Source organism: Anthonomus grandis, chromosome 5 (assembly GCF_022605725.1).
Source record: "Anthonomus grandis grandis chromosome 5, icAntGran1.3, whole genome shotgun sequence".
Classification (NCBI taxonomy): domain Eukaryota; kingdom Metazoa; phylum Arthropoda; class Insecta; order Coleoptera; family Curculionidae; genus Anthonomus; species Anthonomus grandis.
In genome coordinates, this window is record NC_065550.1 from 12,905,217 (window position 1) to 12,917,503 (window position 12,287).

At 33.3% G+C, this 12,287-nt stretch overlaps 1 protein-coding gene across 1 annotated transcript; it reads right to left on the minus strand.

Annotated features, from left to right (window-relative positions):
- Positions 1-7,970: 7,970 nt before the first annotated feature.
- On the minus strand, positions 7,971-8,637 carry LOC126736274 (DNA-directed RNA polymerases I, II, and III subunit RPABC2). Its single transcript, XM_050440553.1, has 2 exons — positions 8,347-8,637; positions 7,971-8,292 (listed from the first exon to the last, which is right to left on the minus strand). The coding sequence occupies exons 1-2, from the start codon at positions 8,471-8,473 to the stop codon at positions 8,024-8,026; spliced, it is 396 nt and encodes a 131-aa protein (XP_050296510.1). The 5' UTR covers positions 8,474-8,637; the 3' UTR covers positions 7,971-8,023.
- Between the last annotated feature and the right edge of the window lie 3,650 nt (positions 8,638-12,287).

Sequence of the window (12,287 nt, forward strand, 5' to 3'; positions counted from 1 at the left end):
CTTAGTGCCGATTTTCAGCCGATTAGCCGATTTTCAGAGTTGAATCGGTAAGAATCGCGGTTACTCTTTTGGTTGACAACTTTGACAGGTAAGTGTGACGTATTGTTAGCAATTAACCCACCACTTAAAAATTCTGATGTAAAGAAACAGTCCGTCATTGAAATAAATTGGTTATTTGGAATTAAAGAGTTTATGTTTTTTCTTTTCTGTTTTATTAAAAAAATTAAGTCGAATTATTTGATTTTCCAGAACCCTAGCCAAGCTTTAGCTCTTTTCTCTCGAACAAAAATGCTTTTATTGGATCTAAAATAAATTATGTATAATGGTCATGTAAATTTGCATGGGTGAAGCCATAAACACCTTATTGCCGGAATTAATTTTAAATTTGCTCTCCTTTAACTCTTTTTTACTAAATGGCGTATTACTACTTGTTGTCTTGTTCTCCTTGATAATTTAAAACTATTTGGTATTTATTTTTCTTAATTTATAAAGCGCGTCCTTTCTTAATTTATAAAGGGTATCATATCGCAATTCTCAATAAATTTTGTACAATCTTAGTATTGCCTTCTTCTGGACTGTATAACTGAAAGTTTAATCCAAGTTCAAAACCGGGTAATAATTGGTAAATACCAAACGCCAAACGCTGATCCGTGACGTCACATTTTCTCCTATTTTAGCTTAAACCAGAAACGCAGAAACGCATTGGTAAATACCAATTAAGAAGCATTCCACGCTGAAAATCGGCTCTTGTGTGACTTCCGGGAAGTTTTTTTTTTAATTTTCTTTATTCAAACAAAATATAATTTACAATGCAATAACAATATTAACTCTAATCAGTGCTTATAACCCCGGCCTCGAGAAATAGGAACTTAGATTATTAACAGTCTGCATTACAAAAATAAATAAATTGCACTGTACTTAATTTAAATACTATCAGAATCTTCTATATTCATGACTATACAAAACCCCAAAACCTAAATCTACACATTTTCACAATGTCTATCAAATAACTTCAAATAATCAAATATTCTTTTAGCTTTTTAAGAAATGTCCTTTGTTTTTTAGTTGACTAACAGGCAGTAAATTGTATGATTTCAATGAACATTGTACTCCAATAAATGCCAAACAAAGGTATTTTTGGAAATTGTAACAAAAGTTTATAACGAGTTTAAGTTTCCTCCTAGCGCTGTACTTAATATGAATAAAAGCGGTATATCAACTGTTCCGAATAAAATACCAAAGATTGTAAGTGCTAAGGGAAAAAGGATGCTGGGAAAGATTTCATCTGCTGAACGAGGGGAAACTGTTATTATTGTTTGTTGCATGAGTGCTGCGGGAAGCTTTGTGCCTCCCGCCATAATTTTTCCCCGTAAAAGACTAAAAAATGAGCTTATGGATGGTTCTCCACGAAAATCCATTGCAATGTGTTCCGATTCGGGATACATAAATACTACTTTGTTCATACAGTGGCTTAAGCATTTTAAATCTAAAGTAAGGTCAGATAAAGAGCATCCTGTGCTGCTGATTATGGATAATCACTCCTCCCATGAAAGTTTAGAAGCCGTGAACTACTGCAGAGAAAATTTCATACATTTGTTAAAGATACCACCAAACAGTAGTCACAGAATTCAGCCATTAAACAGATGCTACTTTAAGGCCCTTAAAACGTTCTATGCAGATGAATGTGACCAATGGTGCACGGTTCTACGGTTAAAATCTAGATATAAGTTATTATGGGCCCTTGTGTTGTGACTGTGTATTTCATTGATAAATGTAAAATCTGTATTACTTTTTTGTTTTTGTGTTATTATTCTAAACCGGATGGTGCGTCGCCGAGCGGAGCATAGGAAAACCCATGTAAATTTTAAGGGGGTCAATTATTTTCTTCCCTGTACATTTTATAGAAAAAATGTAAGATAACATTTTGAAGAAACCAATCTGGCAAACCCTTGTGCAAAGTTTCAAAAAATTTTAATAAGCGAATCTTGAATTATTCACCAGTAAAATGAATATTGTCACTGACGTGAGGAAAAGTGTCAATAAATCAGTGACACTCGATATTTGAAAACAAGTATGAATTATTCAATCGACGAAAAAATAGCCATAATTAAGTGGCATTATGCAGGAAACAGTTTTAGAGCAGTATCTGAAATATTTTCAGTTTATTTCCCCACGAAGCCCATTTCAACTATTAAATGTATTGTCAATAAGTTCGAGTCCAAAGGTACCGTAATAAATAATTGTAAATGTTCAACTCAGGATATCGAAAATAGAGCCGAAGAAAGAGAGAACAGAGATCTTAATATTCTACTGAGTGTGGAGGAAAACAAGATGGTTAGTACGAGGGTTGGGCAAGAGGTAAACAAACATCGCGTATTGCGCACTTTAAAAAAAACACAAATATTTTTCGTAAAAATTCGAAAAACATCAAGAGCTGCAGGAAATGTTCAGAATTGCCGGTATTGGAGCCAAGCAAATGAACATCGCTTTGTTCATACTTGGACACAATATTCCCAAAAAACAAATGTATTCGTGGGAATTATCGGACACCATATCAGTGATCCCTTTTTTATGGACTATAACCTAAAAGCTGCAACCTATTTGGACTTATTTCAAAATCAAATTGGATCCGCCTTGGAAGAAGTTGTTCAGGAAGATCAAATGATCCAAGTACCAAATGGATGGTTGCCCGGCCCATAATGCCCGTAAAATTACATACATTTGTTAACGATACCACCACACAGTAGTCACAGAATTCAGCTATTAAGCAGATGCTACTTTAAGGCCCTTAAAACGTTCTATGCAGATGAATGTGATCAATGATTAACGAACAATCCAGAAAGGCAAATTACTCACTTCCAAATTTCTAAGCTACTTGACAAGGCATACGAACGTTGTTCGACTATGGACAGAGGTGTTACCGGTTTTGAAGTGTGTGGAATATATCCAATAAACAGGAACCTGTTTACAGAAGATGATTTTCTTCCTTCCAAAGTCACAGATAAAGAAGTAGACAAAGAGAAAAATGACTTGGACTCTGTAGCAGACTCAGATGATATGCCTTTGTCTTATTTTCTTCCGAGCACAAGCGGCACACAAAAGAATTCTGAAAACCAAGCAATAATACTACCGTCGACTTCCAATACAATAAATCTTTTGACACCAGCAAAAGCCTTCTACATCAACACAAGTTTCCAGCAAAATTCCATCGGTGCCACCTGAACAAATTATTCCGTTTCCGAAAAGAAAAGAAGAACAGAAAGTGAGGCGTCAAGGTAAAAAGTCTACAATTCTGTCCAGTACGCCCAACAAGAATAAATTGGAAGCACTGGCTGAAGAAAAATTGAGAAAGGAAAGCCTGAAATCCAAAACCCGCACCAAGAGAAAAATTACTGATCAGGTCGAAGGGTTAAAAAAACAGAAATATAAATCGAACGCAAGTCCGGGCTGCCTCGGGTCATATGAAGAACCGCCGCTTTGAGTCCTGGATCCAGTGCAATTACTGCAAGGAGTGGTGGCACGAAAGCTGTACAGCATATGAGAATATTGGACCTTTTCAGTGCGACTTTTTGCGATTAAATTAGTTACGGATATTTGCAATCAATCGGACTTTTACCCGGTGGGTGGGGCAAAATTAAGTCTTATGAGGTATGTTTAAATATTTTATTTTTTCCAATGTTTGAAAACGTATTTTTAAATACAAAATAGCATTTATTTGTACTACCAAGGGATCAAACTTTTAAGTTTTATACATCAATAAAAATATGTTTTGAAACTTTAGGTTTTATAACTTCTCCTAAATGCGTCTTTTTGCCCCACTTTACTCTATATTAAATAAAAGTTTAGATAAAAAAGTAATGTTAACGTGTCTTACTTTGAATGTATGGTTGTGAGATTGATAATACGAAAAAAAAAACATTTCTTGTATTCGGCTGTACGTCGGCTGGTGTCTGGTTTTACCTGAACCGAAAATTTGGTAATTTTGCAATTACATTTAATTGAATAATTCAAGATTCGCTTATTAAATTTTTTTAAAACTTTGCACGAGGGTTTGCCAGATTGGTCTCTTCAAAAAGTTATCTTACATTTTTTCTGTAAAACCGTTGATTGAATATTTGGGAATATTAACCAAATATTCAATCAACGGTAAAACGTACAGAGGGAAGCCAATAATTGACCCCCTTAAAATTTACATGGGATTTCCTATGTTCCGCTCGGCGATGCACCAACTGGTATATCAATTTAATCTGTTCAAACTTTAAAACTGTTTCTATTTTCCCCACCCCCAGTTTCTCATATAATGTTTGAGTACTTATTAATGGGTTGTAGTCAAATAGAATCTTTAGTATTTTATTCTGTAAAATTTGCATTTCCATAATTCTAGTTTAACAGCAAGTACCTCAAACCGGCATCAAATATCGAAAGTGGGACAAAAAGAAAGCATTGTATATGTTAATTTTTGTTTTTTTTTACAGGTAATTTCGACATTTATAACTGGTATCATGGGAAGAATTTTATCTTTGATTTTAATGATATGATAGTTCCAACTCAGAGTATCATCAATTATAAGCCCAAGATATCTATGTGGTATCCCATAGGTATTAGTAGCTTGCTAACCGTCTCTCCTAATTTTACATATTGGCGTCTACTTCTGAAATAAGTTTCTTAACAATCAACTTAATGAGAGCATTCCCTCTAATCCCCATTTTTTTTTTTAAGAGTAAATCAATGCTACCCACATCAAAAGCTTTTTTTAGGTCTACAAATACTGCTGTAACAACTTTCTTTTCATCCAAAGCTTTTGAAATGCAATTTACAAAATAAAATTAATGTCGCGCCTATAGTGTATTACTATTTTTTAAAAACCATATTGAAACTTGTCAAATGATATGCTGGTGTCTACATGAAGCATTATTTGTTCTTTTATTAATTTTTCTATTATCTTTGAAGAAACTCCTATTATAGAAATTGGTCTGTAGTTTTCCATGTTTTGCTTATCTCCCTATTTAAAAATTGGGGTTATCCGACTTATTTTTAACTCTTGTGGATATATATACCACTATTAATAACTGAATTTATTAAAGTTGTTATGATCGGTACAATATACTCCCTCAAATTAAGTAGATCTAAAACTGTAACCTCATCGTCCCCTGGAGCACAATTTTTTTTTAGTTCTAACAAAATTTTATTTATTTGATTTTTGTTTGTTAAAGCCATATCTAATAATTTATTACATTCAAGTTCCCTAAATGGCACAACCAAATAATTTTCAATTAATTCGCTGCTCAGGCTATTTACAATGTTTTCACCAAAGGTAGATATCCAAGTTGTATTTCTTTGGCTAGGTCAGAGGATATAGTTTTACCTACTTCAGTAAAATAAATATTTAAATGTCGGACAATATCATTGGTCTCTTCTACATATATATTTTGGCCAATATTCAGTTTATCAATTTGCGTTATGTAGTTCTTGTTCATAAAAAAATTGTTAATAAAACCCCATTGTTTCTTTATGTTACTGCTTGGTATTTGGACCGAAAGTATTGATTTTTTAAAGCTTTGATTTTATTATTAACATTATTTTTGAGTTTTAAGAACTCCAATTCCAGTTGTTTGTTATTGCGATGTTTTTATAGGCCTTATTTTTTATTTTCATCATATTAAGTTCTCATTCATTATTTTTACGTATTTTTAGTTCCTTTATTTTAAGGCATTCTTCTTATGTATGTTGTGATTCCAATAATATTTTCTTCAAAAGTCTGAATATTGTTATGGGTTTATGTATATTTATCTATTATTTTGGGTTTGAATGTTTTACCTATGCGTATTAAATTAAATATAACAAGTTCGTGGTCAATTAAGGATGTAGATTCTATATTAACAAGGTTCTCAGCATTAGAAGTAATGTGTTTATTGGACTTATCAATTAAAATATGGGTTATAATTGTTTTTGAATGATTTGTGATACGTGTGGCATTGGTTTCAGATATGTTATTTACAACTTTAAAATTACTTAACTCTAACATATTATTATACTGTTTTACTATGCTACATCTAACAAATTTATGTTCATGTCCCCGATTATTAAATGATTAAATGGTTATTTATTTTTTATTATATCTAAATCATTGATAAAATCATACTTTTTTACGCTGGAGGTCTATAAATTCCACTCACCTTAACACCAATCTCGCCCCAGGACTATCGAGGATGTGTATGTACACATACCCAGTTACACACATCCCCCATAGCCGATATTTCAACCTGTTGAAACTTTATATCTTCCTTGATATACATAGAAAATCCTCCTCTACTGTCTCTACAAGAATGAACTGCTTGGTAGTTATTAAATTTGTAAAAGTTACTTTCTTCGTATTTTAACCAAGTCTCTGTCAGTACCAGAACATCGCAGTTTCTTTGCGGTACAAAACATTGTAGTTCATCTGATATACTTCTCATACTTTGTATGTCCATGTAGGCAGAGACTTTATTTAATGGGGTTGTTAGTTTTTTAGTTGGTCCTTGATTCTTTACTAAAAATGTCTTGCTGTTTTCGTCTATTCTGAGTAGAATGTTGTCATTATTAATCCATAAAAAATTATATCCTTGATCGGTTTTATATTGCATTGCAGCCTTAAAAATTTCCAAGTTGGTCTTTGTTAAGTCATGATTCATATAATTCTTTTTATGATCTCCAAGCCCAAAGTCGGTTGATGTTAGGGTAAATCTTTTCTTTGATTTAAGTAATCGAGATTTTTGTTGATTATCTGAAAAAATTACCTTTATAGGTCGACATTCAGAGGCATGAATCTCTGTGGTACTCTTACTGACTCTATCTATAAGCTGTAAATTGGTTCCATAGTGGCTGCGTCCTCTATATCTATATCTAGCTTTTCTACAATTTTGTTAATTGCCTCCTTTAAATTTTCATTAGACTTTGTGGAACACCTTGTATGATCAAATTATTATTTAAGGTATTTTGCTCCTGGGTATTAAGTTAATCCTTGATCTTATTAATCTCTTTCTAGTTTTGCGTTTAATTCTATTTGTTCATTAGATTTGCTCAAGAGTGCAGTGTATTTCCTATCCATCATTCAATTTGTTCGTCAGGTCTGCCAGTTTATTTATCATGTCAGCATTACCAACAGTTGAACTTACTGGAATTTTGCAGCTTTCACAAATCCATAGCTGAAAAGGTTTGCTTATTTATTGATAGGCACTTGCTGTCATTTTGATGCAAACTCTGTGTTTCCACAACTTCAAAACACTTTTATTAACTAGGGCATATTATAGCTTTGATGAATTTTTTACTGTTTTTCTTGATTCCTAAAACAATTATTATGAATCTTGATAGAATTTTATATCTCCTTTTTTTCTTTCCGAGACAACCACATAAAATTATTTTATCAGCGTTTAGTGCCCCTAAGCTAGCTTCCAGTCATCTTTGCCAAAGAATCTGCAAAACACTACTTTATCCTCATCAATTGAATCCATCGGGAAATTTATATAAGTTAATAATAAAAATATAGGAAAATAATATACAGGTGTTAAGACTCTTTCCTGCAACACTGGAAGAGTGTCACCAAGAGTATCATCTATTCTTACCATTTGAGTTCTCTTTATCAAGTAAGACCTGAATAATTTCAGACATAATTCAAAGACTAACTTTAAAAGTATCATGAATTTATTGTTTTACAGGGGTTTCAGGAATTTAACAAGTTTCCACCTAAAAGAAGAATGTAACCCACAACTCACTCAATTAAAATTTTGGCTTAGTTTACCATAAAAATTGAATGATAATAATCAAGTGTTTATTTAAGACTATTTATTTCTGTATATTAGACATATACCTATTTACTAAAGATATATTTTATTTTACTTCATAGTATATCATATAGTAGTAGTTGGTTCATCCGTCCCATAAGTTCAGCTTAAAGAACAGTATTTATTGAAATCAAATGACAATGAAAATTTACTTACATACAAAAAAGGTTTATTTACAATTAAAAAAACTCATTTATAACTTAATGGTCAATGATAATTAGTTCATCAATCCCCCAATCCTCATAAGAATGATCTGGCAAATACCTCCTTATGATAATTGGAATCTTTCTTTGTTTCAACTCTTTCATGGCAATTTGGAGGGGGTCTGTTTCTCCATCAAGCTCAACCATTACGGGGGCACACATAGCGATTTGGAGAGCTCTTGTTCCGAGCACTCTTGCCCTTTCATACTTCGTCATGTATTTTGTTGTGATTCTTTTATTTTTTGGAACTCCACCACCTGCTTGACCTTGAATAGATTGTGATGTTAGTAAAGTGGGCTAAAAGACTTCAAAGAACTAACCTGGTTGAAGAATATCAATGTTATCAGTTTCTTCCTCTGGTTGTTCCAATTCCTCAATGTTGTCATCTTCAACATCGTCATCGAAGTCGTCTGCTACATCGTTATCATCATATTCTTCATCTGCCATACTAGTTTATTAGGAACTCCTTAATACTTTATAAAGTAAATTAACTTGCAGTTAATTATATTAAAAAAGTTTGGAATTTAAAAACTCCTATCGTAAATAGTATAAATAAGTCAACCGTCAACCGTCAAAACAGGCATCAGGCAATGAAATGTGTGTGTCGTGTGATGCTAGTGACCGATCGTCGATTGCAAGCCAAATCAGGGCTGGGATTCTAAAATCACGACTCGACACGATTACTCGATATGACTGATTCTAAATAAAATTTTCAGTCGTGAGTGTCTTGCGGATTGCCTAGTTTTTAACGATTTGTCGACGACACGCTTGGGTATATCGTATACAGCAGACGATATAGCTTCTTCCTTTTTTAATACGTGCATAATGTAACAGCATCCTTTTTTAAACGTATTTGTTTCATTTATTGTTTACCAATAGTTATACCAGGCATTTTTAGTTATTATATATGTTATATCACTGATTTTAAAATTAACTTTTTAAAAAAATATTTTTATTATATAAAATCAAAAATTACAGTATCATGACTTAACTTAAAGAGTCTAATCTAATAAAATCTCATACAATAGTTTTTGTTATCCTATTTATACGTAAAATATGCCGATTCAGTGGGAACAGGCATCTTGGTTGACCGTGTGTGTGGGTGTCTGCTGATCCGGCGTCTGGGAAGTGACTTATCTGGTTTAGATAAGTGTTATTTGATCCGGTGAGAACCAAGGACTGGGTGACTTTGTGAAGGTGACATTTGTTGTGGGAAAATCGGATATAACAGCTCCCCCATTAAGAAAAAAGTTGATGGGTGACAGCAACTTTTTAACACATCTGTTTGTTCGGGTTGAGCTCTAGTTCTTCTCCCTCTTCTACGAGATCTCCAATATGGATGCTTGGTCTTCTTCTGGGGAGGATCTTCCTCCATTGTCTGGTAAAAGTATTGCCTGGATGCTTAGGTGGTGAAGGAGGATAGTCATCGCTTGAAGTGGCGATTCCTATTTTGAGATTTCTTCGTTTTTTGCATTTACAGGTGATGTAGAGGATGAGCAATACTACAATCAAGATTATTGTTAAAATAGTAAACCAGCTTATGTGTTTGTTAACAAAAGGTTGCTTTATGAGCCGGTCCAGTTCGTCAGAATATTGGTTTAGCTTATGTTGTGCTATGTTGAGGTCCTCTACGTTCAATTTATTCAGTTTAAGTGGTTTCAAATCGGGCAAATGTATTTTTTCTGGTATGTGGTCACAGCAGCTATAGGGTATAATAACTGGATGACTGCTATAAGTGATGTTGTCATGTGTGTCAATCTGTTTTTGGGCGTGGATTCTCGTGCTGCCAACAAATGCATTACATTCAGGTTGGAGTTTCAAGAGTGTATTGTTGTTAGTGATTTTCGTGACGATATCTCTGGTGCCACATTTGATTGTTATGGGAAGAGGGTCAGCAACGGCTATTAGCCATAAGTTTTGGCTAATTTCTTGGATGTTGTAATCTTTTGCAAGTATTATGGAAGTCTGGCATGTCCTGGGTAGATTACTTAGTTGTCTGAGGAGTTGGGCTTCACAGATGGCGTCTGTGTCTATTGGATATGGAAGAATACTGGAACATAGTTTTGTTCTTCCTCCAAGAGATTTACATGTTGCTAGGTTCCGGATTGTTACATACAACAGTGAATCATCATTTCGCGCAATGTGTTTATATGATGTAGTTAAAATATGATGAAGACCTGTTCGAATATCCAATATTGGAATTGGATACAAATTAAACAAAGTATATTTTTCAGGATCTACCAGTGGTATGTTGAGAACAAAAATTATTCTAGAATCTATTTGGTATGCTTGTAGTTCTATTATATCGAGATATTGAGCCACACTAGAAGTGTAGATTGGTAATGGAAGGTTATTGGTTTGTAATGATTGTGATATGTGCTTTAAGGACTCAATTAAGTCTTGCGGGGTGATGATTGAACTATGTAGTATTTTTAATCTTGCGAAAGTTATTGCATTTATGACATCATTAAGATAGTTTTCAATAAATGAATAACTCTCCATTAATGATTCACAAATGTTTAAAATTGCGATTTGGGATGAGTAGTATTTAAGCTGATCAGAAATATCCATTATTGAATTCCTAATTTCCTCTATATCTTTATTAAATGTTTCCTCGTCAACTTGAAGTTTTTGGATGGTGGCGTTAAAGTTCTTTATTACTGAGGTTGTTACGGAAATTTGATTTTTTAAGAGGTTCTCTAGTTCATGTTCGTCACGTGCTAGTTTGTCTATCCATTCATTAAAATATTCACCGTCTGAGGCATCTAGATTTCCAGTTATGGATTTCCAAATTGATCCCATACCGTTTATTAATCCACGTTTTTCTCTAAAAATGTATTTGCGTGTGTCAACCATAATGTCTGAGTATTTTTGATTTATGGAGTTTGATATTTGTCTAAGGAGACTAACGTGAGTTTGGACTTCCGTCTTAAAAGCTAACATTCGAGGTACGTCTTCATCGAGGGTGTTTAACAGGTTGTTTAGTATTTTATCATTATTTTCTATTGTATTTTTTATTAGTTCTAAATCTTTATAAACAAGAAGGGTCCATTTGTTATTAGAAATTTTTAATTTTGATTCTTCGTGAAAGAAGATTCCAATGGTATTGTTGATCGGTGTTATGGAATATTGGCAAAGGATGACTGGAAACAGTCCGAAGAATCTGAAAGAGAATTTACTCATGATAGGGTTTCATTCTATCAAAATTTATTTTTGATTTTTGATTTGTTTGGGGATTTAATACAATTGCTGAGTTTTTAAGAATTTCGAGAATTTCAAAGGGTCCGTTAAACTTATTCGCTGCTTTATTTGCAATTTGAGATTCTTTAATATATACTTTATTACCTACTTGATAGTTTGGAGGGTTTTGGGAAAGATGTTGATCAAAACGTTCCTTAGCTTTTTCTTTTTTTCTATCAGTTTTAGATCGTGCAACTTTATAGAAGTATTGCATTCGATTGCTTAAGTCTCGTACATATTTAGATATTAAAGCTTTTTCATTATAGATGGTTTCAGGAGGTCTGGAGGACGTATGCCCAAAAATAAGCTCATATGGTGTGAATCCGTGTGTTTTATTTTTTGTGTTGTTATAACAAATAACAGCATATGGTAATATGTTGAAAGGGTGGTCGTTTGGATTTTCGGCTTGATTAGCCCGAATCATTTCTCCTAAAGTTGCATGGAATCTTTCGATTGAGCCATTGGATTGAGGGTGGCTTACACTAGAAAATGTTAGTTTTATCTCATAGAGTTCGCAAAGATCTTTCATAAGGATATTGTCAAATTCACGGCCATAATCTGCATGGATCCTTAAGGGAGTGCCATAATGTTGAAAGAATAATAGAAGGGTGTTGATTACTGTTTTGGCAGTTTTGTCACTTAAAGGGTATGCCTGCGTAAATTTAGTGAGTTCATCTCTTATGGTCAGTGCGTAATTTCTAGTTGGGTATTCATAAATATCGAGATTAATACGTTCAAATGGTGTTTTAGGAGTTTCGGTTATTACAAGAGGGTTGTTTAGGTTTTTCCTACAGGCTTTAACTTTTTGACAGGTTTCGCATGATTTTATAAGATTTTCAACGTCTTTTGAAAGACCTGGCCAATTGTATTTTTCTTTTATTCGACGTGTCGTTTCATTAATGCCACGGTGTAAGTTAGTTTTACCGCGATGGTAATGATCTAGAATTTGGGGAATTTCGTCAGCGTCGGGAGTTTTAATGAGATTTTGGCAAATTTTGATTTTAATGTCTTTGTCGGCGAA